The 25,805-nt window shown below is 38.3% G+C and overlaps 8 protein-coding genes across 9 annotated transcripts; 5 read left to right on the top strand and 3 right to left on the bottom strand.

Moving 5' to 3' along the window:
* Nucleotides 1-1,922: 1,922 nt before the first annotated feature.
* LOC108841206 (protein IQ-DOMAIN 12-like) lies at nt 1,923-3,829 on the top strand. 2 transcript variants are annotated; one of them, XM_056995082.1, is made up of 5 exons: nt 1,923-1,962; nt 2,101-2,189; nt 2,272-2,559; nt 2,636-2,947; nt 3,199-3,829. In XM_056995082.1, the coding sequence occupies exons 2-5, from the start codon at nt 2,115-2,117 to the stop codon at nt 3,658-3,660; spliced, it is 1,137 nt and encodes a 378-aa protein (XP_056851062.1). In that variant the 5' UTR covers nt 1,923-1,962; nt 2,101-2,114; the 3' UTR covers nt 3,661-3,829. The 2 variants fall into 2 exon arrangements, with proteins under 2 accessions (XP_056851062.1, XP_018469490.1); XM_018613988.2 differs by having other exon boundaries at nt 2,269-2,559.
* Nucleotides 3,830-4,092: 263 nt separating this feature from the next.
* LOC108843405 (signal recognition particle subunit SRP54, chloroplastic) lies at nt 4,093-7,222 on the top strand. Its single transcript, XM_018616598.2, has 14 exons — nt 4,093-4,328; nt 4,407-4,539; nt 4,808-4,875; nt 4,959-5,060; nt 5,138-5,290; nt 5,364-5,441; nt 5,531-5,656; nt 5,726-5,828; nt 5,910-6,010; nt 6,093-6,230; nt 6,307-6,526; nt 6,598-6,683; nt 6,768-6,893; nt 6,975-7,222. Exons 1-14 carry the CDS (start codon nt 4,167-4,169, stop codon nt 7,080-7,082), a joined length of 1,704 nt encoding a protein of 567 aa, XP_018472100.1. The 5' UTR covers nt 4,093-4,166; the 3' UTR covers nt 7,083-7,222.
* A 58-nt stretch (nt 7,223-7,280) lies between these two features.
* On the bottom strand, nt 7,281-8,826 carry LOC108843406 (iron-sulfur assembly protein IscA-like 2, mitochondrial). The gene is made up of 4 exons (XM_018616599.2): nt 8,461-8,826; nt 8,095-8,219; nt 7,899-8,007; nt 7,281-7,582 (listed from the first exon to the last, which is right to left on the bottom strand). The coding sequence occupies exons 1-4, from the start codon at nt 8,644-8,646 to the stop codon at nt 7,517-7,519; spliced, it is 486 nt and encodes a 161-aa protein (XP_018472101.2). The 5' UTR covers nt 8,647-8,826; the 3' UTR covers nt 7,281-7,516.
* A 215-nt stretch (nt 8,827-9,041) lies between these two features.
* LOC108827294 (uncharacterized protein At5g03900, chloroplastic) lies at nt 9,042-12,421 on the bottom strand. The gene is made up of 14 exons (XM_057002741.1): nt 11,861-12,421; nt 11,622-11,729; nt 11,427-11,527; nt 11,263-11,346; nt 11,074-11,149; nt 10,903-10,968; nt 10,640-10,729; nt 10,494-10,559; nt 10,289-10,425; nt 10,107-10,193; nt 9,966-10,029; nt 9,741-9,884; nt 9,485-9,652; nt 9,042-9,410 (listed from the first exon to the last, which is right to left on the bottom strand). The coding sequence occupies exons 1-13, from the start codon at nt 12,269-12,271 to the stop codon at nt 9,509-9,511; spliced, it is 1,578 nt and encodes a 525-aa protein (XP_056858721.1). The 5' UTR covers nt 12,272-12,421; the 3' UTR covers nt 9,042-9,410; nt 9,485-9,508.
* A 4,374-nt stretch (nt 12,422-16,795) lies between these two features.
* Nucleotides 16,796-19,560, top strand: LOC130508650 (uncharacterized). The gene is made up of 4 exons (XM_057004255.1): nt 16,796-18,259; nt 18,334-19,305; nt 19,373-19,432; nt 19,489-19,560. The coding sequence occupies exons 1-4, from the start codon at nt 16,796-16,798 to the stop codon at nt 19,558-19,560; spliced, it is 2,568 nt and encodes an 855-aa protein (XP_056860235.1).
* Nucleotides 19,561-19,882: 322 nt separating this feature from the next.
* On the bottom strand, nt 19,883-20,317 carry LOC108839227 (uncharacterized protein At1g43920, Chloroplastic-like). Its single transcript, XM_018612034.1, has 2 exons — nt 20,204-20,317; nt 19,883-20,116 (listed from the first exon to the last, which is right to left on the bottom strand). Exons 1-2 carry the CDS (start codon nt 20,315-20,317, stop codon nt 19,883-19,885), a joined length of 348 nt encoding a protein of 115 aa, XP_018467536.1.
* Nucleotides 20,318-20,713: 396 nt separating this feature from the next.
* Nucleotides 20,714-22,331, top strand: LOC108827451 (uncharacterized protein At3g28850). Its single transcript, XM_018600855.2, has one exon. The coding sequence runs from the start codon at nt 20,942-20,944 to the stop codon at nt 22,031-22,033; it is 1,092 nt and encodes a 363-aa protein (XP_018456357.2). The 5' UTR covers nt 20,714-20,941; the 3' UTR covers nt 22,034-22,331.
* A 177-nt stretch (nt 22,332-22,508) lies between these two features.
* LOC108840348 (malate synthase, glyoxysomal) lies at nt 22,509-24,923 on the top strand. Its single transcript, XM_018613180.2, has 4 exons — nt 22,509-23,025; nt 23,126-23,451; nt 23,632-23,962; nt 24,076-24,923. The coding sequence occupies exons 1-4, from the start codon at nt 22,651-22,653 to the stop codon at nt 24,727-24,729; spliced, it is 1,686 nt and encodes a 561-aa protein (XP_018468682.2). The 5' UTR covers nt 22,509-22,650; the 3' UTR covers nt 24,730-24,923.
* Nucleotides 24,924-25,805: the final 882 nt, after the last annotated feature.

Here is a 25,805-nt window from a genome sequence, read left to right as displayed (position 1 = left end):
TTATTTGGAAAAGAAATCAAAGCTTAGCTTTGATGATACTGAATCTTCTCTCGTTATTCCTTTTAAAGAATGATAAAATATCATGTTGAGGAAAACCATCTTCTGAAAAATATTTATTTATAAAGATTATTGATTTGTATAATATAGGTAACTTCAAGGAAATTTACATTTTGAAATTATATGATCATTAATTAATTAATAAATACTAGTATATAGTAGGTCTCCGACGGATCCGGATATCCGGAATATTTTGGGTACCGGATCCGTATCCGTCGGATCGTGATTTTGGTATCCTGATTCGGATATGTGCTTTTCGGATATCCGTCCAGAAATTATGATAAAAAAATAAAAGTATTTTTAAAAAATCTAAAATATCACATAAATTAAATATTTTTACAAAATTTGTGAATATATTTATGCATATATTATTATAAAAATAAAATACAAAAACATATGACTAATTTTATTTATGAATATTAATATATCAAATTTAATTTATAAATTTAAAAATTTAATATATTTTTAAAACACGGATCCGAGTTGGATACTGAACCCAAAAATTAAGATATTTGGATCTAGATTTAGTTTTGACGGATCCGAGATTTTATTTTCAGATTCAGATCGAGACACCCCGGATATTTTATTTTCGGATTGAATCTCGGATCGCATCTGAATCCCGGATAATAAGTCCATGATTTCATTGTGGTAAAAAAAGTACATCAATTTTGTAAGAGTTTGAAGAGTTTTTTTATATCTTTCCATGATATGATAATTTATCTTAACAAACATGAATATTTTATTAACTTTTTCATTAGAAATAAATGTAGGAAAATAGATAGTTAGGAATTTGATTCATAAAAGTAGTGTTAAAAGAGTGGTGGGACTGTATAACAACTCAAAAGGATCCTTTTGTGTGTTGAGGAACTCAAAATGCATTATTAAGCTAAAATGAAACCTAGAGGCTATTTTGCTCGCCCTACGTTCATATCAAATGTGACTCACATCACATGGCTCATCATTGTTTCAATGACACGATAACTAAAGTTGTAATGATCTACTCAACAACGAATTTTAGTCTAAATGGACCACCATCAGCTAAATTAAATTGATTTTTTCTTCGTCAGATAACAAGATTTTTGTTCAGTTGAGCTAATTATAACGGAATTTTGTGAAGCACTATTCATACATGATCTATATTTTCGGAATTTTTGGATGTTAGCTACTTAGAAATACATTTTAAATTATAAAGAAAGAATTTTTTTTCATTGAGATATAACCTTAGAAGACAAATTGAAGTTAAACTGTATTTATATAACCATATAAATATTGATTGAAAATATATACAACAACTACGGATTCAACAATTACCCTCAAGTACAATAAAACCACACCCAAATTAGTTATTGATTTAAGAGAAAACCTTCAAAGCTCGATTTTTCCCAATGATTAAAATGTACTATCACTCATTGTTGTCATTATTTTTCTTTTCTCTTCAAGCAATTATTTCACGAGTCCATTGCATATAATATGTATCACACAATATCATAACAATTACATTATAATATGGTATAATCAACTTTACATCTTCGCATAATTCCTTAAGCTTTTTTTTTGTAAGCATAGATACGTTGACAAGCCACATGTTCTTTTATCACAAGCCAAAAGTGGCAATAAAGAAAAAACGAAAAATAATTCATTAATTGGATTTATTTTGTAGTGTATTAGTTTATCAATGTAAGGATGATAAAATGAAGTTGGGACCAATATCAAGTGATTGGTTTAGAAGCAAAAGAAAACGGAGAGTTTGAACAAGTCAGTAATCATAGATAGTAAAAGTGACAGTTGGAAAAGGAGACAAGAGAGGATCCTATATTTAGACATCACTCGAACTCATCTCTTCACAAGTGTCTGAATCTCCAACATTACCACTTCATTTCTATATCATTTGGTTTGTGTTCACAGGTAATGTCTTTTTGAGTTCCTCTGCCATATCTATTAGATAACGCATTGTTACATCATTGTTTACTATGTTGTTGTCTAAATTTTTCATTTAAATGATCATTGACCAACTAAAAAAGAGGCTTTATCATCTGTATCCAGAGATTTTCAACGTAATGGCAATGAGGAGGTCATGGTTCGGTTGGATAAAACGACTATTCATCTGCGAGGCCAAAGCAAAAGCAGAGAAGGTTTTGTTTGTTTTCTCTCTTGTGATAGTATACCATGAGTTGTCCATGTTTCAGAATCTAAAAGGGTTCCTTGTTGTAGAAGTCAAGGAGATTGAGATGGGTGTTTAGAAGACTGAAACTGAGACATCAGATTTCAACTAAGGTGCAAGAGACTAGGACTTTGAACCAAGCAACAGAGGATCAGAGAAAACATGCCATGAATGTAGCCATTGCCACAGCCGCAGCAGCTGAGGCAGCGGTTGCAGCCGCCAAAGCCGCTGCTGAGGTTGTCCGGATGGCAGGAAACGCCTTCACTTCTCAACATTTTGTCAAGAAGCATGATCTCAGTGTATCAGCTATCAAGATTCAGAGTGCCTTCAGAGCTTATCTGGTCAGACACTCTCTTAGTCTCTGCTTGAAGCATATTCTCTTGCAGTGTTTGATCTTGTGTATTGGTTACAAAACAGGCGAGGAAAGCGTTGCGGGCACTGAAATCTCTTGTAAGGCTTCAAGCAATCGTCCGTGGCCGAGCTGTTAGGCGAAAGGTTTCTTCTCTGTTGAAGTCTACACCCTCCAGAAAAGCTTCATCAATCACTAGAGACGACATAGAGGGAAAACATTGGTCCAAGATCAAAGAAGTACTCAAAGTAGAGTGCAATGGTCAGAATGGTTGGGACAGTAGCGCTCTCACTAAGGAAGACATCAAATCTATATGGTTGAGGAAGCAAGAAGGTGTGGTCAAGCGTGAGCGTATGTTGAAATACTCCCGGTCACATCGGGTAAGCTCCCTCTCTTGTCTTAAGCTCCCTCTCTTGTCCCATTTCCTTCCCAAAATAAATACTCTCGGTCGAGAATTAAAGAAAGAGATATCATATTTCGACTCCTTAGGAAAACGTTTTTATACTATCTTTCATTTCGTCTATTTCCTTATTATTGCTTTATATTTAATCGTTTTTTCAATTCGGTTTTCCGGCTCCAACATATATAACCGGTTATCTTTGGTTTGAAGTCTCATAAAGTAGTTTTGCAGGAGAGAAGAAGTCCTCACATGCTTCTTGAGTCATTACACACAAAGGACAATAGGATGAGAAGCTGTAGACTTGAACATTGGGGTGAATCCAAGTCTCTCATTCCAGGCGAAATCCAAGTCCCGACAAAACTGAAGCTAGTCAGAACTTTGCAAAGACAAGACTCTGGTGATGTACAAGAGTCTCCATTTTCATTCCCAAGGAGATCTTTTAGCCGTCTTGAGCAGAGTCTATTAGAGGACGAGAGCTGTTATCAAAGCTCCAGAGGTTTCCAGCCTTACATGAGCGTGACAGAGTCTGCAAAGGAAAAGTTTAGATCACTGAGCACACCAAGGCAACGCGTAGGGGTGATGGATTCTTGGTTGGATAAGAAGGATGGGGAAAAAGTATCTCTCTGGTCTTCCTTTGTCAGCGAAACTAGTAAGATGAGCAGCTCTAAGAAGTCGTCTCTGGCACATTCATGACACTTTCTGTTTCTTTGTTCTGGTTCTCTTATATCATTGTTCTTTATATAGTAGATATATGCTTCTAAAGAGTGCTTTTTTTTTTTGGGAGGTTGGTGTGTGCTTTGTGTTCATTTATGTTCTTGAGGATTTTGAAGTTATCTTTAATCAATGTGATTCTTTTGTTCAACTCAGGAGAAAAAAACTGTTGGTTGCGAAATGAGACATATACCTGAACGATAAGGCCTCTCTGCTCCATGTTTTGCCTCGCATGTTTTTGAACGATAAAGGCCCTTCAACATAACATGCACCAAAGCGTCAAAACGATGCGCCTATTTTTAAACAAACACACTTAAAACGACGGCGTATTTACAAAGAGAACACATCGAACGGTTAATAAACAGACACGTCATTAAAACGGATAGAGCCTCTGTTTCCCCTTTGCAACAAAGAAGGATAACATTAAGAGACAAGAGTCTCTCAAGACAAAGCGTTTTCGAGCTTTCGATCACTCACTCCCACTAGTTATGGAGGGGGCTCTTCAATTTTCCAGCCGTTTCTCGGTGAATAATAGAGTTCAGTGTACTCAGAATAGGACGAGGAGTGGAGCAAGCAGGGCTACTACGCTTCGTTCTGCGTTCGCCGGAACCACCAATTCAGCTTCTCTCTCTTCTAAGGATACCTCCACGGTTTGGCTTCAAATCTTCTTCCTTTTTTTCTCTGTCTTTTCTCATTTTGGTTACTTAGTTATGTCTGTGTTGCGCTAGAGGGAGATATGGAGTTGGGTGAAATCGAAGACAGTTGGGCATGGAAGATACAGGAGGAGTCAAGTGAGGGCGGAGATGTTTGGTCAATTGACGAGTGGGCTCGAGGCTGCTTGGACCAAACTCAAAGGAGAAGGTTCGTGTTTCTCTTGTAAATGTCTAAAGCTATTAGCTTTTGGTAAACAGAAACTTAAAATCTTAGACTAAGAAGTGAGAAATTGAGTGAAAATTAGCATTTTGTTCGTGTATGGATTGTATAGGAGATATTTTAGATTTCTTGAATATTTTTTTTTAAATGAAATTGATCAATTTAGTTTAAGTCCAAGGCAGTGTAATAGTGGCACTAACAGATGCAGAGAGGATGAGTAAGGTTTGAAGTTAGTTACGTTTGTTTGAACTTGCAGATGTCATGACGAAGGAGAATATTGCTGAGCCAATGAAGGATATCAGAAGAGCTCTCCTTGAAGCAGATGTGAGTTTTGTTTTTGTTCTGTTTTTTTTTCCTCAGCAATATAAAAGTTAATTTTACTCAGCTTGGCGATTTTGTAAAAAAAGGTGAGCCTTCCTGTTGTTAGAAGGTTTGTTCAATCTGTAAGTGACCAAGCCGTTGGAATGGGTGTCATTCGAGGAGTCAAACCAGATCAGCAGTTGGTCAAGGTAACTAGCATTGAACCGGTTCTTAATCTTGCCCCGGATCTGTGATCATTTGAGTTTTTTTCAATACAACTTTGCAGATTGTACATGATGAGCTAGTGAAGGTGATGGGTGGAGAAGTATCTGAGATACAATTTGCTAAGTCAGGTCCTACAGTTATATTGCTTGCTGGGCTCCAAGGAGTTGGGAAGACAACAGTTTGCGCTAAACTCGCTTATTACCTAAAGAAACAGGTATGCTTTTTTGAAGATCTTGAAGGGATTGTTACTCTCTGTCATTTATTATAATTGGATCATTTTGTATTAGGGAAAATCTTGCATGCTTATTGCTGGAGATGTGTACAGACCTGCTGCCATTGACCAACTCGTCATCTTAGGTGAAAAGGTATTATAATTTGGACTTTTGAATCATCATGTCAATGATATTCTATTCCGTTAAAAAAAGTTTGTCCGATGCTCTCTTTCTTGTCACAGATTGGTGTGCCGGTTTATACAGCAGGGACTGAAGTAAAACCTGCAGATATAGCTAAGCAAGGTCTAAAAGAAGCTAAAATGAATAACGTCGATGTAGTTATCATGGATACCGCAGGGAGGCTTCAGGTAATCTTGTTATCTGTATCACAAATCTGTTATGCAGCTTTTAGTCATGACATTGCATCTTTGTGACAGGTAGACAAAGGGATGATGGATGAGTTAAAAGACGTGAAGAGATTTCTGAACCCCACAGAAACGTTGCTAGTTGTTGATGCCATGACTGGACAAGAAGCTGCATGTAATCTTGTGCATGTATTATTAGTTTCTTGATGATAAAACCTCTTGACTTTGTTTCTTCTTTTTTTCTTTTCCCCTACAGCATTGGTGACGGCATTCAGTGTTGAGATAGGAATCACAGGAGCCATTTTGACAAAGCTAGACGGTGATTCAAGAGGTGGTGCTGCTTTGAGTGTCAAGGAGGTTCATTCTTCTCCTTCTATACCTTTTTGACTGGTATGTATATATATTGAGTACACATCACTTGATAGAGTTGCTTTACTAGGTATCTGGAAAACCGATAAAACTGGTAGGACGTGGAGAGAGAATGGAGGATCTTGAGCCCTTTTATCCCAATAGAATGGCTGGACGAATTCTAGGAATGGGAGATGTGCTTTCGTTTGTAGAGAAGGCGCAAGAAGTTGTAAGTTTTCAGTTAAAAAAATTACTAGAGAACTTTTTGTTTCTGTCTCTCTTGCTGATGTCTCTTTCATATATAGATGCGTCAAGAAGATGCAGAGGATCTACAGAAGAAGATAATGAGTGAGAAGTTCGACTTCAACGATTTGCTAAAGCAGACGCGTGCTGTTGCCAAGATAGGTTCGGTGTCACGTGTTCTTGGAATGATACCTGGGATGGGGAAAGTGAGTCCTGCGCAAATCAGAGAAGCTGAGAAGAGTCTTGTAATAATGGAAGCTATGATCGAAGCCATGACTCCTGGTTTGATTCTTTCTTCCCATTCCATTAGTGAAGAAAACATTGTCTTATTCTCGTTTGGCTGCATTGGGCAGAGGAAAAGGAGAAGCCAGAGTTACTAGCAGAGTCTCCAGAGAGAAGAAAAAGAATAGCTAAAGATTCAGGAAAGACAGAACAACAGGTACTCTACTCTCTCACTTAGAAGCTAGTTCAGATCTCAGACAAGAAAAGAATATTCAGTTTGGTTGTTGTTGTGGTTGTTCAGGTGAGCCAACTTGTAGCACAAATATTCCAAATGAGAGTGAAGATGAAGAACTTGATGGGAGCAATGGAAGGAGGAGCGAATCCTGCATTCACCGATCTCGCTGACGCAATGAAAGCAGAACAGAAGGTTTCCTTCTTTCTTTCTTCCTTCATGATCTTTTACTTGTGACAGAGTTTAACTTAATGTTGTGAGTGGGGATCTTATTAGGGTCTACCTGGAACCGCAAGGAGGAAGAAAAAGGCGGAATCAAGGAAGAAATTTGTGGAGTCTGCATCAAGCAAGCCAGGTCCTCGTGGCTTTGGCTCTGGCAACTAAAACAGCTGTTTCAGTCTTTGGGACACTTGCAACTCAAGAATCCTAACTTGATCAATCTCAATGATGGATTCATTTTTTGTATTGTTATGTTTAATGAATATGGTATTCATCAACTGAAAAAAAAAAGACCTTTTAAACTATCATAAGGTTTCATTATCAACATCAGAAAGATATAGGGAGTCTGATCAAGAACAGGTAGAGATCAAGTGATGTGTATATAAAAGAGAAGATACATCATTCCTCTTTGTGTAAACCATTCCATTATTGTTTAAAAATAGGATGGACAATTGATTGTGTTGAGCTAGAAAGCCTACAAAGTTTCCCTAGTTATGCCCATTTTGAATGATGATGATACATAGCAAAAACTTATGAGACATTGTACAAGTAAATAACAAAAGATCAAATATGGTAATAGAAGAATTGGTTAAAAAGAATCAAAGCTTCACCATGAAGGAGCTTTTACAACTGCATCCACCCACTGCTGCCGGGTTTTCAGCTACCTGGAGAGACACAGCAAGCATTAAAAAAAAAAATCAAAATGAACGTTTCGAAAAGGGTTATGAACATATGTATAAAACATGCTGCTTAAATATTCTATCTTGTCTGCATTTCGAAAAACGCAGGCAGCATGTAAGAAATCATCTTACACATGATGGTTAAGAAAGTGGCTAATGGACTACATTCAGCTTAGGCCAAAAAGACAAGAAACGTTCCAGTGACATTAACTGAGCAATGATGGAAAAGAAAGTGTCGCAGTATGGTAACTAATAAGCCTCAGAAGATGGGAAAAAAAGAGAGAGGGGGCATATGATTTACCACGAAGGCAGAACGGATGAGTTCGTCGACGTAATCAATGGTAGCGCCTTTGACAAAGTCATAGGAGACATTATCTACAACCAATTTCACACCGTTGGTCTCGAAAACCCTGACGACAAAATGTTTTAAAATAACTGAGACGAGAAATAAACGAGTAACGGAAAATGAGGGAGGGAGAGGAAAAGCAGAGAGGGACCTGTCATCAGGGTTGGTTTTATGATCAAGCTCAAACTTATACTGAAAACCAGAACATCCTCCAGTTTCTACCCCCAAACGAAGCAGCTTCTTCTCCGGCTCACTAGATTGTAACTCTTTCATCCTCTGTCAATTAATAAAAAAAAAAGGGATATAACTCATACAATTAATAAGAATCATGTAAATCATACAAAGAACAACAATTTCAAAAGCGTTGGGAACCAGAGACTATGCGCCATTGATTAATGAAGGGCTTTTCATATCACTATAATTATGTGTTCGATTCAAAGCAATTAAAGATTCCATTTTCGAACAGAATCTCCCTCAACTTGCAAGTTCCAACTCACAAAAATGAGATATCACATACCTGGATACAATTGTGGCTAAGATGAACGGATTCGAGAGACGAAGATTCAGATTGGGATGACGAAGACATGGAAGCTTCTTTGAGAGCGGAAGAAGAAGCGGAAGAATAACGGTTAAGCAACCGATGATTTTCTCTGATGCGAGCAGACATATACGAAACAAAGCGTTTCACAATAGACATAGACATGGCTTTTCTTAATCAGAATCTCTCTCCCTTTCTGTACAGATACACACGATTTGGAGCTTCTTTATCACGGAAAGACGAATCCTTCAAAAGCTTTGTTGGAAGAAAGTTTCTTCTTCAATTAAGAAAAAAGTTTGTTCTTGTTTTTTTTTCTAAGAATTTTCTTACAGAACAGGGGAGAGAAATGATTTGGTCGTGTTTATACCACACGCTTCTATTTTCTTCCACTAAATTATTTATTTCTACCCCCTCCACTTTTACTCTTTTCCAAATTGGCCCATTAATTCATTTTAAAACTATTTGATCCTTGATACGCATTTTCTTTATGAAACCAAGAGATCATTTAAATTTTAAACTGCCGATACAGATACAGATACAGATTAGACAAGACATTAAAATACAAAGAGAGTATATCATGAACAATAAATGGACTTTTGTATCCACAAAATCACTCTACATAATAACCTATTGTTGGAAACTCTCTGCAACAAGCAATTTACTCTTTGATTATTATAAAACAAGACCAAGCTTGCAGGTATGGTTTTGTTACTTGTGTTAGAGAGAGAGCTCTGAAGCATCACGATATGGTCTTCACCCTATGAAAACCTATTTGATTTTCTTTCCCAAAGAGACTTAGAATGTCTATATAGGTTATGTACCCCATGCCTTGTGTCCCATCCGCAGGAACTTGATGATTGCTTAAGTAAAGCTATAGGAGAGACAGTTCTGTGCTTGCGGATGAAGTCTGAGTTGCTGTCACAAGTCCCCTGGAATCAAATGCAAAATCTGAGATTGTTATTAAAAGATTAGAAAATGTGAAACTGTCTTCTCATTAACTTACCAGATTTTTTTTTTTTTACATTTGTCAATCTGATTTATCCACTTCTCGGAATCTTCTGTCCCATTCCTCTGCCTCATAGTCTTGTTCAATCATATCTCTCTCTGTACTGTACACTATCCTCTCCTTCCCTATTACTGTATTCTGAGCCATATCCCTTGCGCTCAGTAACTGCATTTGCGTTTAATTTCAAAGGCGTGTTAGTACAGAACAGCAACCAAATATAAACATCTCCCTACAGTTATATATAACCCCCTACCTTACGCCGTAGTGAGATATCTGGAGACTCAAGTGCTCGTGCAAATTGTAGCCGCGCTTTGTTTCGATTCTCTATCTGATCATTCTTCCTCTTCACTGACAACCACCGAACCAAAGGGATGACAAAGAATGAACCTGCGTATACCTGCATAGGCACAATGATCATATGCTTATAACAACCTTAAAGCAAATAGGAGGAAACAAGAACATAAAACTAAAGTCACACCTGAAGAAGTGGATATATGTTTTTAACAAATGTAATAAATCCACTTGGTCTGAACGCCATCTCCCTGTTAAAGAACGTTGTCGCGTTACAAGGGTTGTAGTATAGACACAAAAGGGAATATTAGGTGGGAGTGTGTCTTACTTTAGCAGGGTGTTTAGAACAATGACACCAAAGAGATTAACCGCGCCTAGGCCAATGACCATTGCTCTCTCGGTCGAACTAGTTTTACTGTGAAGAAACAAGATTCTATCATCACCAACTGAACCACAAAAAGCAATAAAGACTTTTTCATAAGTATGGGATATTAACAATGATTCCATTACCTGAACTGCCACTTTTTCTCCTTGAAGAACTTCTCCATATCTGCAACAAAGTCAAACCATCTTCCCACGTATTCTTTTCGTCTACTAGACCCAGAAGCTGTGCGTTGCAGCGACGGAAAGCGATACAGAATGTTTCCCTGAGTAACAGAAACATACTTTAATGAACAATGATCAGAAAAAAACACTGCAACCAGAAAGCATATACCTCTTCATCCAACTCAGGTTGACCATCAAACCGAAGAAGAACAGGAAGAATGTAAGATTCATCGTTCTGTGAACACAAAAAAAAAGGAAACATAAAGAAGCTGAAATATATTGTCTTTTTCATTTTTTTTTCTAAGCAAAACATACCGTAGCACTCTTGGAAGATGGCAGATCAAGGTATGGAGCAAGTTCGTCAGCTGCAACAACACCTCCTCTAGATGTTATATACCTCCCAATCTGCAAACATGTGTCAAAAGCGTTATACAAATGGAACCTACCTCCCATTTTGCATACTAAGCATAAAAACATCATCTAAGATGTATGCACAGATTGGAACTAAACTAACGACCTGAATAGGAACAAAAAACATGAATGAAAAACTTGATAAGATTGAAGTTTTGACACATTACCATCTGCCACCTCTCTTCTTCGATTCCTTCATTTGGGTCTCCATCTCCAAATACAAAGGAGAAAACCTAGAGAACAACACCCATTAATTACTTTAAAACGTCATATTATCAATCAGCAGGAAGAAACATATAGCAAAGCATGAAAGCTTTTCAGGTTCAGTTTCCTCTTACAGATTCAACGAAATTCATTCCCTTTTCCTCATCTTCTCGGGCTCGTCGCCTTCTGTAATAATAGGGATCCCAGTACCTTACATACAAAACCACTAGAATTATGACTAGGAGCCTCCATTATATATCAAATTATTTCTCTCTGTTGGTAAGGAGTAGAAGAACCTTTTTAAATCAAGAAACTCAAATTACCAAAATAGATCAACAGGGTTGAAATAGAAGTTGAATCCAGAATCATATCCACGCCCGCGTCTCCTTTGACGATTATCATCCTCACTTTTAACAAAATCCAAAAGGTTAGTGCACAAGACAAACCAATAACATTGTCCATAATGATACACAAGTCACTTAACTACCTTCTGCTTGAAAGTAAGAGTATAATTGAAGTGTAGACAATAACAATAGACGCAATAAGCGCCGTCCCAAACGAAACACGAGTCAGGTAATCTAAAGCACCCTGCCAGCAACACATAAACAGAGACCACCTCAGATGATGATAAATAAGTAACATTCAACTTCAAATAAATGATAAGGAAAGACAATAATAATACCTTAGCCTTATCAAGAAACGGTTCAATCTGTATCCTTAACGACTTGGTAGCTAACTTAGATCGATAGTCCCTTGGGAATACATAAAGCACATCACCTTCATCCGACACCTAAACAAATAAAGATCAAATACTTTATTAAGGCTACTCAAGTTTCAGCATAAAACCCTTAAAGATCAATACTTTATAAGATCTCAGTGTCAACTTGAATCAATGGGGATGAGACTGAACCAGCCAATTACCTCGAGAAACCCATCAGTATCAGCCGCGAGAGCTTGAAGCGCTTTCTGAGCTTCGGTAACTTTCAATCCAGCTCTGCTAGCCACGTCACCGACAGTAACTCTCAGACCACACTCGTCCACAGCTTCCATCGCTCGTTTCCGAACATCTGTTGGTAACTTGTCGCTCTCCACAAGTCCTCCTGGTTTGATTGCGCCGCCGCTAACTTTATCTATGCTCGCCGCCTTAACCACCGCGATTCCGTGGCTGGTGAGCTTCCGGTGAGAGCTCGGAAACCTATTCGTTGAGATTCTGGGGAAGGAGTGATGATCAACGGGAGATCTGAGGCGAGTCAAAGTCAAAGACTTTTTAGAAAAGAAGACGGATGGAGTTAGCCTAGGGGAGACGATTAAGCATGTCGACACAGAAGCCATTCTCTTAGTTACAGCTTAAAGTCTGTCTTCTTCTTCTTTGTATGGCTCAAAATCGAAGCTTTATATGGCTCAAAATCGAGTTTCCGCCATGGGAGACGTTTTATATGGCTCAAAATCGAAGCTTTCGGATTTTTCCGAATGAATGAATAGCCTGGAACACGAAGCAGAGCATCAATCCATAACCGGATCAAACCGATCGGTACACTTCCTAAATTTCTCCCGGTTATTATTTCATAGACCAATTTTTCGCATTTTCAGTGTACACACAAAAAATGTTTTAGCTGATTTTTTATTTATTTTTCTTTGAAACATCATGTGTTACCTGATTTTACTTGTTGTATTCTTGCTATAAAATCTATGAAACACACATCAAATGCTAATCGACTATATATTTTCTTAATTTATTCCATTTCCAAAAAAAAAATATGTTTTGGAATTTTCACGTATATTAAATTAAATTAAATATAAATATTATTTTTTATAGTTAACTATTGTATAACTTTTATCCAATATAAACTTAATAAAGATTGTTATTATTTTTGAAATTTACAATTTATCATTAATAATATATCAAAATGTGAAATTAAATCTAAAAAAAACATTTTTTCTAAAACATTGAATATTTTTTTTTTTGTAACTGAACATTGAATATTTGAAGCGGAGAGTATCTAGTATATAGCTGTTCTTGTTCATGTTGAGTTCTTCCCATTCCGTTGCAAAACATTGATGAAATTATCCTAATCACTTGATCACTGCACCTGTATTTTGTAGTGGAAAAACAAAATGATGCTTGGCTTATAACTTGAAATCAGTCATTATCAATATCATAGTACTCCTTTTTAAACAAGTTTATAACACAGCTTCTAGGCATAGATTCAAAACCTATAACAACAAAACTCAAAAACAATTTTCACTTAACAGAGTCAAGAATGTTTTGTTATGTTTTATAATCTATCTCCTATATTATCTGGGACTTTACAGATTCAGGTAAGCTATCTAACACGAGTCTCGAACCTTTACTACATTCACGATTATCATCATCTACCGACCGACAGACCCTCTTTGGAGCAGCATCTCCATGCGTAGTTCAACTACTTTATGTTTCAACAATAAACTCAACTCCGTTATGTGTATCTGTAGAATTCAGTTATCAAGAAATGTACTTTATATAAATGTACCAAATACTTGTGACATAATTCTTTAAGGTTTAATCTTCTTCATTCCTGTTGTCTTTTTTCTTTTTCTTTTGTGAACATATATTTTAATAAAAATAATTGAAAAGAATAATCATGCAATGGAAGGAAATAGATTAAAAGAGGCGTTGACCAAAAAAAAAAAGATTAAAAGAGGCAGATGATGAAGAAGTGGTCCGAGTCCGAGCATATGATTACAAGGTCCACCGCGTACATTTGTGGTCCGTTTCTTTAAATTGTTAATCTGGATGGTCTTTTGTTTCTTTTCAGTGGCCCTTTGTGTATAGATTTTGACAAAATTAGTTATCTATGAATTGAAAACTCCGAAATTCAAATCTCAAGTTTCAAAATGTTTTCCCTAGTTATGTGTTTAGTTGTTAGTGGTTATTTTGTCGGCTTTTGCACTTTATTACATGTTATGGACGGGTAATGTTAGTTAATTGATTATCATGATTACATTTTTTATACATAGTGCATGTTAAGACAATCAAATTACATATAAATGGAGGGAAACGTAGTTTTGCAGCATTTGGTAGGGTCAAAGAACTAGCAGGTATCAAAAAATATATGATCAACTTTATATGTAAATTCATTATAGTGCGACCCATTCTTTTGTTGAACCGTGCACTCAATAAAGTGTTTTTCAGTAGAGTTTGTGAGTAATGTATATGAAAATCGAAAAGCATAAACTGAAAAAGGCTAAGCACGATCCTTTCTGCATGGTGGCATTATGATATAGATATATGCAAACGATTTATATATCTATATCATTACAGATTTCAATCTTTTAATTTAAAGTGTAATCTATCTAGTGTCAGGGTATGTGTAGATTTTAAATCTTTTTACTTTTTTTTATTCGAAAACAGAACGCCCTCCTTTGTAGTTAATATATTTATATATTGTCCCTCTCTAATATGTATACGTATTGTTCCATATAATTTTTTTTGTTCCATATAATTTGTTTATTTGCATCTTTACATTTAAGAAGTTTATTGATATTTTCAACAACATGAAATAAGGTTTTAAGACAAAAGTGTTTAAGCTTTCAACAACTTTAAACAAGTAAGCCCTTTGTCAAAAAAAGAAAAAAATTAAACAAGTTTTTGTGTATACATATAATAGTTCCCAACTATTGATGCACAAAAGAATAGTCAACTACTTTATTGTAGAATAAATTCATATATTTTTTAACTCTGAGAATGGATTAATCAACTTAGCAACATAGTGTCCAGAATCCAACAGTAGCAATAAAGAGGTGTAAGGCATCTTGTGGACCTTCTCTCTCTAAACTCTCCACCTTCTCTCTACGACAAGTAAACAAAACACAAAGCAAGCGGCCTTCGCTCCGGCGTTCGGAGACACCGGCGGAAGAGCGGGTGTGCGTTAGCTCCGACGCCGGAGGCATCTTCTCCCTCGATCTCCTTTTCCCTTTGCTTCCTCAACTACATCTCCCTCGCCGTCAACATGTCTGCTTCTGTGGTAGGACTCTCGCTACCGGAAACCTAGATCTTCCCGGGGAGTGATAGATCTGGTGGTCGGGTTGCCGTCTGGAGAATCAACGAGGCGGTGGGGACTGTGGTGTGAACGGAGTCGGCTTTTAAGGTACGAGCACCCGCGGATCTCGTTTTCCATTTGTAGATCCCGTCGTTGTACGTGGTGATATCGGCGCGTGAGGTCGAGTGAGACTCTCTTCTCTGTTCTTCATCTTGTTATGCGACAGCGGTCGTGTGAAGAGGTGTTGTTGGCTTTCTGTGAACCGAGGCTTGGTGTCTCGTCTCGGGTTTCGGTTTTGCCTCCGCCCAACAGAGGCTTCGTTGGTTATGAAGGTGCGTACCTAGTGATTCTTGCGGCTGTGTGGTCATGGTTTCTCTGGGATCCCTGCGTGTGAAGCTCGAGTGGGTATTGAGACTCTGTCGTCTATGGCAGTCTATCCAGCCTTCAACAGCTTCTCTCTGTTTGTCTTATCTCATCACGAGTCAGGTTCAAGTTTGCTCGGGTCAGGTGGATCTGAGAAGCTAAGGTTTCGCTGTATTGATACTTGTTGCCTCTCCAGCGATGTGTGTTCTTGCAGCGTGTAGGAGACTGGGTTTGGGTTCTCCAGCTCGGGCCAAGGCGTCGGTTCTGAAGCACGATTGAGTCAGTCGGACTTCTCTCGGCGAGGAGACTTGGTTGAAGATTGGTTATCCCGATGCTTTGGAGGCTGTTTGGCTTCCTAGCAGACTAATCTTTATTTCTTATGCAGGAACTAAAGCTCTTGAACTGTTGATTTTGCCTTCATTACAGCCTGTTGTTAGTGGGGATGCACTTTGCTTGTTGTCTGCTGATCGCAGCTTTGTTGCATCCGTGGTCTTTTGGTTCTTGAGGCTTCGGGTTTCTTTGTAAGTCCATTGTCCTTATACCATTCGATCTTAGAGCTTAATGTCAGTCGAGAATGCAAGTTTGAAGAGATCATCAGAGTCTAGCTACTTCAACGATGACACAAGAAGAACCGGCATCCAAGGCAACAAGGTAAACCTCACCCTTCAAGTGGTCATCATCGGTGAAGAGAACGGTCAATGATATTCTAAGGATTACGGAGCACTCTAGCAGAACGTGTCGGTATGGTGGGCGCACTAAACTAGTGTTGTTATGTATGATCTAGGAAATTTTGTTCAAATCAAACTTGTATTCGAGACTTGAAACCCGTTTTTCGGGATGTTATTTAATAGTAAATATTTAAAAAAAAAAAAAAAAAAAAAAAAAAAAAAAAAAAAAAAAAAAACAGTAGCAATAAGCAAAGGACCAAAGAAAACAGAGACATTTTTTTTTGTTCACTAGAAAACAGAGACATAAACAGAGCCAAATAGGTAAAAACAGGAAAGCGTTAACGTTCGCTTAACGTACAATAATAGAACGTTGCAGTCTGCTGCAATTGAAGGAATCTAGGCAAAGAAAATTAAATAAAACCTTTCGAGGTAAAAACTGAATAAAAAATATAATCCAGGGAACAAAACAAAATAAATTAGGAGTTTTTTTAGGGGAAAATTGACTTTTAATTCCTCAACTTTCAAAAATAAGCCATTTAAACCATGAACTCCAGAATACGCCATTTAAAACACACACTCTTAGTCAAACACAAATTAATCGTGAACTTTCTTTGACCAAGTTGTTTTAATATTAATACTTATCCTCCGTTAATTCTCGTTTAACAGACGTTTAGTCTCTAAACGATGCGTTTAGACAACAGAAAAAAAAACCTAATCTAAACCCGAAAATCCCCAAATCAACTCTCAAATCCCTAATTTCTCTCTCAAACCCCTCTCTGAAACACTCATCTCCTCCACCAATTCCGATGGGACCAAAGACGAAGAGACCAAAGACGAAGGGTCCAAAGACGATGGGTCCAAAGACGATGGGTCCGAAAACGATGGGTCCGAAGACGATGGGTCCAATACGTCGCAGTCGCCGTTTAGAGGAAGGGTCAAGTAGAGTCGAAGGTGAGAGAGACAACAATGTCGGAGGCGAAGATAACGAGATTCCATCTTTGATTCCAGCTCCTGAAGACGAAGCTCCTGAATCCGTCAGAGAGAAAGATACATCTTTGATTCCAGCTGAAGAGACTGTAGTTGAAGCTATCACAGAAGGGAACGATGGAGGCAACGATGGAGGCAACGATGGAGGCAACGATGGAGGCAATGATGGAGGACACGGAGAAGGAGAAACGGGTGAAGAAGATGACTGTGAGGCTATTGTCGATGATGATGATGATCAATTAGAAGAGGAAGACGAGGCCAATGGAATCAGAGTTGATGAAGAAGATTGTACAGATTTAATAGTTCACTTTGGAGATGTTGCTAGAGAAGAAGAGGAAGCAAGTGATGCAGACAGCGGCGACGAGATTTGGGATGAAGATATCATTCCTGATCCGTTATCATCTGATGACGACGAAGAAGCTGTGGTTCGTAAGGAGACGCGTGCTAACACAATCGACAGTGAAGAGCTCTTATTCCTTGGAAAGACCTTCAACTGTGCTGCTGATTTCAAGGTTGCCTTGCTAAGGTATTCTCTAAAGACTAGGTACGACATTAAGATGTACAAGTCTTCAGCAAAACAGCTTGGTGCAAAATGTTCAGACAAGGAGACTGAGTGTCCATGGAGAGTGTATTGTTCTTATGAGAGAAGGAAGCACAAAATGCAGATTAAAGTCTACGTCAATAAGCATATATGTTTGAGATCGGGCTACTCAAAGATGCTAAAAAGGTCTTCAATTGCTTCAATCTTTGAAGAGAGATTAAGGATAAACCCGAAGTTCACCAAGAAAGAAATGGCTGATGAGATAAAGAGAGAGTTCAATTTGATTGTCACCGAAGAACAGTGTGCAAAAGCCAAGTCAAAGCTGTACCGAGAAAGAAAAGCGAGCCATGAAATACATTTCTCTCGCATATGGGATTATCAGGCAGAGGTTGTGAGAACAAACCCATATTCTACGGTGGTGATTGAGACTATTCCAGGGGCAACTCCAACAAGCAAGCAAAGGTTTGATCGTATGTATGTTTGTTTTACATCGCAAAGAGAAACTTGGATAGAGAGTTGTAGGCCTATCATTGGGTTAGATGGTGCCTTTTTGAAGTGGGATATAAAAGGTCATCTTTTAGCTGCTGTGGGTAGAGATGGGGACAATAGGATTGTGCCAATTGCATGGGCTGTGGTCGAGATTGAGAATAATATCAATTGGGAATGGTTTGTGAAGCTTCTCAAAGCTGATTTGGGACTGGAAAATGGGGGCAGGATCACCATAATCTCGGACAAGCAAAAGGTAAGAACTAAATGAGTTATATATATTGCTTGGTCTTCAATAAACTAAGAAATATTGTGTATTTGTTTCTACAGGGACTGGTGAATGCTGTAAAAGAAGAGCTTCCAGAGGCTGAACATCGAATGTGTGCAAGACATATTTTGGCAAACTGGAAGAGAGACAGCAAAGATCCTCAACTAGAGATTATGTTTTGGAAAATAGCACGCAGCTACACCGAAGGAGACTACAAAGAGAATCTGAAAGAGCTTCAGCTTTATTTTTCAGGTGCGCATGACTCTCTGCTTAAGACAAACCCTGTAGCATGGTCTAGGGCTTACTTTAGGATAGGCTCATGTTGTAATGACAACCTCAACAACCTTAGTGAATCCTTCAATAAAACCATTAAGGAAGCTAGGAAGAAACCTTTGCTTGAGTTGTTAGAAGATATAAGGAGACATTGCATGGTCCGTAATGCGAAAAGAGCTATTGTGGCTTCACGGTTGAGAACAAGATTCACTAAGAGAGCACATAAGGAAATAGAAGCTACTAAAGAGAAGTCTAAGTATTGCATAAGGTATATTGCTTGTGGAGATTATAATGAGATAGATGATGGTGGTACTAACTATTCAGTTGATATGGCCACTAGAACTTGCGGTTGTATAAAGTGGCAATTGACAGGCATACCGTGTATCCATGCCTCATGTGTTATCATGGCGAAGAAGCTGAGTTTTGGTGATTTTGTTTCCAACTACTACACTGCCAACATGTGGCGTTTGACATACTCTCGTGGTATTAGACCTGTACAAGGCATGAAGTTGTGGCCTCAGCTTAATAGATTACCAGTCTTACCACCACCCTATAGATTAGGAAACCGTGGTCGACCAAGCAACTATGAGAGAAAGAAAGGTCAGAATGAGTCTTCTTCATCAACAAAGTTGTCTCGCGAGCATCGTGTGATGACATGTTCTAATTGTCTTGAAGAAGGCCACAACAAAACTACATGTCCAAATGCAACTGTTCAGCCACCACCTAAAAGGCCTAGAGGACGCCCAAGACTTTATCCTCAGGTACAATTACATCTCAAGCTATGTTCTTTTGTTGAGAATGACCAAGACTAATTGTTCTTTTGTTCAGATACAACCATCGCAAGGGATGTCTCAAGAACAATCACAGCAGATGCCTCAAGGATCACAAGTATGATGACCATTGCAAGGGATGTCTCAAGTCTCGTTTTATGTTTTATGTTTCAGATGTTGTGTTTGTGTTTGAATGACTACTCTCTACTCTATATGCTTTCAATGACTCTTGTAGTGACTCTTTAAATGCTTTCAATGACTCTTGTAATGACTCTTTCAATGCTTGTCTTTTGGATGCTTTGTCTTTTGAATGATTTATTTATCTTTTGGATGTTTATGTTTCAGATGTTGTCTTTGTGTCTGTCGATTAAATAGGTTTCAAACTCAATCTTTGTCTTTATCTTGGTCTTGGTCATGTCTTGATAGTCTCATACAAAGACAACTGCATAAACGACACAAACATGACAACACAGTCTCATACATTCCATAAAAAGACACAACCTCATACATTCCATCAAGGTTTTAAAAGACAATACATAACCATAAGGAAACTAAATCAAAAGACACATTAGTAGAGAACATATGCACCAAATGCAACACTAACGATGCAAGCATACACCACAAGACATTTCGTAACAGCTTTGTTCTTCTGGATTTCGATTTTGTTGTTCAAACAAATTTCCATCAACTCTTCAATCTCGGCTTTCATTTTTGCTATCTCAGTTCCATGAACTTCGACTTTAGGCAGTACATCTTCAACCTCTTCAAGCATCGCTTCTTCCACCCATTTGAACAAGTGATCCTTTCAAATGATGAAAATCAAGGTCACATTACACATAATGATATCAATTTACACATAATGCTATCAATACAGACGAAATTCACTTACCTCTCCTCTGGTTTCACAGCGAAAGAAAGGACGTCCAGGATTCTCTTGAGTGCCTGATGTGAATGTCGTAATCCCTGCTCCACACCCACAGTTTGAAGGAAATCCACGGTTCATCTTGCTAGAGAGATGAATGAGGAGATGAGTTAGAGAGATGTTGGTTTCAGAGATGAGAGAGGTGAGAAACTAGGGATTTGAGAGAGGTGAATTGGGGGTTTTTCGTGTTTATATTAGGGTTATTTCGTTTTGTCTAAACGATGACGTTTAGTGACAAAACGTCTGTTAAGTGAAAATTAACGGCTGATTAAGACTGATATTAAAATAGCTTGGTCAACGAAAGTTCAGAATTAATTCGTGTTTGACCGAAAGTTCATGTTTTAAATGGCCTGTTTTAGAGTTCAAGGTTATTTTGGCTTATTTTTGAAAGTTGAGGAATTAAAAGTCAATTTTCCCGTTTTTTTAGTGTGGTAACAGGAAACTTAACGAGGGCTAGCTTGTAATTTTAAATGGTTCACGGTAAAAACAAGACAAAACATAAAGATAAGGGTTTTCCGACAGAAGTCTCATCGATCCACTTCCATGTCCGTTCGAAAAAAATATGACCGTTGAAAGTAATTAAATTCAATAAAAATAAAAAATAAATAACTCCCCCTTCCTCTTCTTCAATCTCTGTTCTTCCCCAAAAAGAAAACTTCCACAGTCAAAATCGAGAGAGAGAGAGAGAGAGAGAGAGCGAGAAAGATGGGTTGTGTTTCTTCGAAGCCAGCGAAGAAGAAACTGGTAAGAGAGATTCGAGTCAACAACGGCGGCGACCACATCGTCTCTCTCACTTCCACTACTTACGGTCATCTCGATATCAACCAACGAGAAGAGACTTCTCCTAAGTCACAGGAACTCACTAAAGGCGATGTCTTTGAGTCCGAAACCATCAAACCAAGGAGATCTAGTGATAATCCAGAGATAATCAACACATGGGAGCTTATGGAAGATCTCGAAGATGCAACGAAGATTAGCCCCAAATCTCGTGGAATGTTCGGGAGATCGTGGAAGACTCCTGTGAAATCGATTGCGGAGTCTCCGAAGAGGAACGGTAGTAGTAGCAAGAGATTCAGGGGAAAAGAAAACAGAGGAGTGAGTCCGAACCAGAAGAAGAACGTTCTCGAGGAGACTCCGAAGAGAGGCGTGATGCGTTTGAGTTTCCCTCTCAAATCAGAAGAGCCTTTGAGGAGGAAGAGTTTCAGTCCGATGTTCGATCCAGACCTCGTGGCTTCTTACGAGAGAGAGTTGTCTCAGGAGAAAGAACAGATCAAGATGGTGATCTCTCCACCCTCCTCCAACGAGAGAATCCTCGAGAGTTTCCCGGAGAAATGTCCACCGGGAGGAGAGAACTCGGTGGTCGTTTACATAACGACGCTGAGAGGGATAAGGAAGACGTTCGAGGATTGCAATGCGGTGAGGTCGATACTGGATTCGCACGAAGTTCGGTACTTGGAGCGAGATGTGTCGATGCACTCTGTTTTCAAGGAGGAGATCAGGGGGATCATGGGGACGAAGCAGGTGAGAGTGCCGGCGGTTTTCGTGAAGGGGAGGATGATAGGAAGCGTTGAGGAAGTGGTGAGGTTAGAGGAGGAGGGCAAATTGGGTATTTTGCTTGAATGTATGCCTAAGGCGAGGCTAAGCGGTTGCTGCTGCGGAGGATGCGGCGGGATGAGGTTTGTGATGTGTGGTGTTTGTAATGGAAGCTGCAAGGTTATGGATGCTGAGATGAAGGATACAGTTAAGTGTTTGGAGTGTAATGAGAACGGTTTGGTTCTCTGTCCAGTTTGCTCTTGAAATAGATTTCATCTTTTTCAGTTTTCTTGTCCTAATTTTATTCTCAAAATTGGGTGACTTTGGAGGCTAACTTTGCATTTGAATCTTGATGGGTAGAAATCTAATGATTTGTGAGAGAGTTTCTAAAAGTTGGGTTTATGTGTTCTCTTGGTGTTTACTAGTAACTGAATCTGTGTTTTAATGTTTGTAAAACGTTTTATAATAAAGATTCAATTCATCTTGTATAACCGTTGTAAATGATTTTGTCTGATTCTTTCTTCAATTGTCCAATATGATAAAATAAAACGTTTGTTTGCAATTTTTTGTTAACAAACTTAGGCTTATATTGATGATAATCAATATTAATAATATAATAACTAAACAAGATAACAATAATAAATAAATAGAGAAATATTTTAAAAATCAAAGATAGATAATCTTGCAAAATACAAAATTTTCAGATAAGCCTAACCGATATGATGACGAAAATCATACATAACTTGGCACACATCCCCAAATGATCCCTGAATCTCAGGCACACATGTCAATGCATATCTCCTATCCATTTCCACCTTTATAATTCATAAGTTGCTACGATCATTTTTATTCACATAACAAAAGTAACAAAGGCCAAAAAAATGGAGCTCGAGACCTCAGTTTATCGACCAAACGCCGCCGTGTATGATTCCCCCGATGGTGTGGAGGTTCGTGGACGTTACGACCAAGTCTTCGCTAAGATTCTGACAAGAGAAGCTCTTGGTTTTGTAGCTGAGCTACAGAGAGAGTTTCGTGGGCATGTGAGGTACGCCATGGAGTGCCGTAGAGAGGCAAAACGGCGTTACAACTCTGGTGCTGTCCCTGGGTTTGACCCTTCCACTAAGTTCATCAGAGACGGTGAATGGGTTTGTGCCTCTGTCCCTCCCGCTGTTGCTGACCGGAGAGTTGAGATAACCGGTCCGGTCGAGAGGAAGATGATCATCAATGCTCTTAACTCTGGAGCTAAAGTCTTCATGGTCCATTTTTCTCTCTATATGTTTATGTCTTTGTTTATTACTGGACCGAGTTTTTTTATTTAATACGGTTTGTTCATATCTTTTGTTGTGTGTTTGACAGGCAGATTTTGAGGATGCACTGTCTCCAAGCTGGGAGAATCTGATGAAAGGGCAAGTGAACTTGAAAGATGCAGTGGATGGAACCATTACGTTTCACGACAAGGCAAGGAACAAAGTTTACAAGCTCAACGACCAAGTTGCTAAGCTCTTTGTCAGGCCACGTGGTTGGCATCTTCCGGAGGCTCACATCCTCATCGACGGTGAACCAGCCATTGGTTGTCTCGTCGACTTCGGTCTTTACTTCTTCCACAACTACTCCAAGTTTAGACAGACTCAAGGTTCCGGTTATGGACCCTTCTTCTATCTTCCCAAAATGGAACATTCTAGGTAACTCCCTGGACCAGACCGACCGGTTAGGTCATGACCTTCTTGACAGGGAAGCAAACATTAAATTCATGTTTTTGTTTAGAATTATTACGTCAATTACTTTCTTGACAGGGAAGCAAACATTAAATTCATGTTTTCTGTAATTAGGATTAATTATTAGGTCAATTACTTTCTTGGCAGGGAAGCAAAGATCTGGAACAGTGTGTTTGAGCGAGCTGAGAAGATGGCTGGTATAGAGCGAGGAAGCATTAGAGCCACCGTGCTGATCGAGACCCTCCCGGCTGTTTTCCAGATGAATGAGATTTTATACGAGCTGCGTGATCATTCGGTGGGTCTGAACTGTGGAAGATGGGATTATATCTTTAGCTATGTCAAGACCTTCCAGGCTCACCCTGACCGCCTCTTACCAGACCGCGTCCTTGTCGGTATGGGCCAGCATTTCATGAGGAGTTACTCTGATCTTCTCATTCGTACTTGTCACAAGCGTGGTGTCCACGCCATGGGCGGCATGGTTAGTCCCCTCTTAACTCACACTAGTTTACTAGGAGTACTATAACATATACATATAATGTCTGAATGCACCAGTTGATATATGTTGAGTTTGTTTGTTGATATGATGCTCAGGCTGCTCAGATTCCGATAAGAGATGACCCGAAAGCGAATGAGATGGCATTGGACCTAGTGAAGAAAGACAAGCTAAGGGAAGTAAGAGCAGGACATGATGGGACATGGGCTGCTCATCCAGGACTTATCCCAATCTGCATGGATGCATTCAGCCACATGGGGAAAAATCCAAACCAAATCAAATCAATGAAGCGAGAGGACGCAACTGCTATAACAGAGGAAGATCTGCTTCAGATACCTAGAGGAGTACGAACACTGGACGGTCTAAGGCTGAACACACGTGTGGGGATCCAATACTTAGCCGCGTGGCTAACAGGATCAGGATCTGTCCCACTCTATAACCTGATGGAAGATGCAGCTACGGCCGAGATAAGCCGTGTCCAAAACTGGCAGTGGATTAGGTATGGAGTGGAGTTGAACGGAGACGGGCTTGGAGTTAGGGTGAGCAAAGAGTTGTTTGGGAGAGTTGTGGAAGAAGAGATGGAAAGAATCGAGAAAGAAGTTGGGAAAGAGAAGTTTAAGAAAGGAATGTATAAGGAAGCTTGCAAGATGTTTACAAAGCAGTGTACTGCCGCTGAGCTTGATGATTTTCTTACACTTGCTGTTTATGATCATATTGTAGCTCATTACCCAATCAATGTGTCAAGGCTCTGAAAGAAGAAAGATGAAGAAAAGAAGATGCAATGGAGAGAGAGTTTGAGATATGAGTTTGTGCTTTTCTGTTCTGTGTTTGTTTCTCATTTGCTTTTTGTGTTTCTAAGTTTCTATATGTTGGTATATTGTAATAAGCAGAACTTGATGTTTTATTTCCAATATGAAATAAATGTTATATAGCATCGTTATGTGTATGTCTAGAGCATGTTAAACAATCTATAGAGTTCAAAATATAAAAAACGTAGGTTTTTGTGATATATGTGAAAAATATATGAATGATAAAATGTAAAAACTCTATGTCCAAGTTAATTGCCTTGATTGTTGAAGTGCTTTCCTGACTTTTTGGTCTATAAAATTCTGGCCTGAAACTTTTAATGTCATCAAGTGTGCCCAAAATGATAACCTTGCAAGACATTAAGAATTTTCTCTATATTCTACATCTGATTTAAACTAAAGGTCCTAAACCAAAAAAAAACACTTGTTCAAACCAATCACTAGTTTTGCCATCAACCAATATCGTCGGATCTCACTATCCTCAGAGAAGAATGATTGTTATAGGTGTGCCTGCTCCATTCATATGAAGCAGTGCTTAACATTTGTATCAACCCTCCAAAATGTCAGTCAAAACACAACAACACAGCTTTTAACACATTAACCTGGAAACACAACAGGAAGCTATGATAATAAGCCTTAGATGCAAGGTAAGATACTAAAAAATATGTCCCACAAGTTATCTTCTTCACAGTTGCAGTAAAAAACAAAGTTAAAATCGCATTAAAAACTTTGAAAATTGCACTACTGACACTTTAGACCTTGAAATTTTTTAACTAACATTTTTAACTTTTAAAGTGACATTTTTATCATAAAAACCTCCAAACTAAAAAATTGACATGTTTATCAGGTAAAAAATAAAATAAATAAATAAAAATTCAAAAAAAATTGAAGTTTTTTTTTAAAAAACATAAAATCCATAAAATCAAGTAAAGTTCAGAAAATTAAATAGAAATCCAGAAAATTAGATAAAAATAAATAATTAAATAATTAAATAAACTTCATAAAATTAAATAAGTTTCAGA

This window comes from Raphanus sativus, chromosome 2, assembly GCF_000801105.2.
Source record: "Raphanus sativus cultivar WK10039 chromosome 2, ASM80110v3, whole genome shotgun sequence".
NCBI lineage: Eukaryota > Viridiplantae > Streptophyta > Magnoliopsida > Brassicales > Brassicaceae > Raphanus > Raphanus sativus.
The sequence above is the reverse complement of the archived record's forward strand: the minus strand, read 5'-3'. Positions and strand labels throughout refer to the sequence as shown.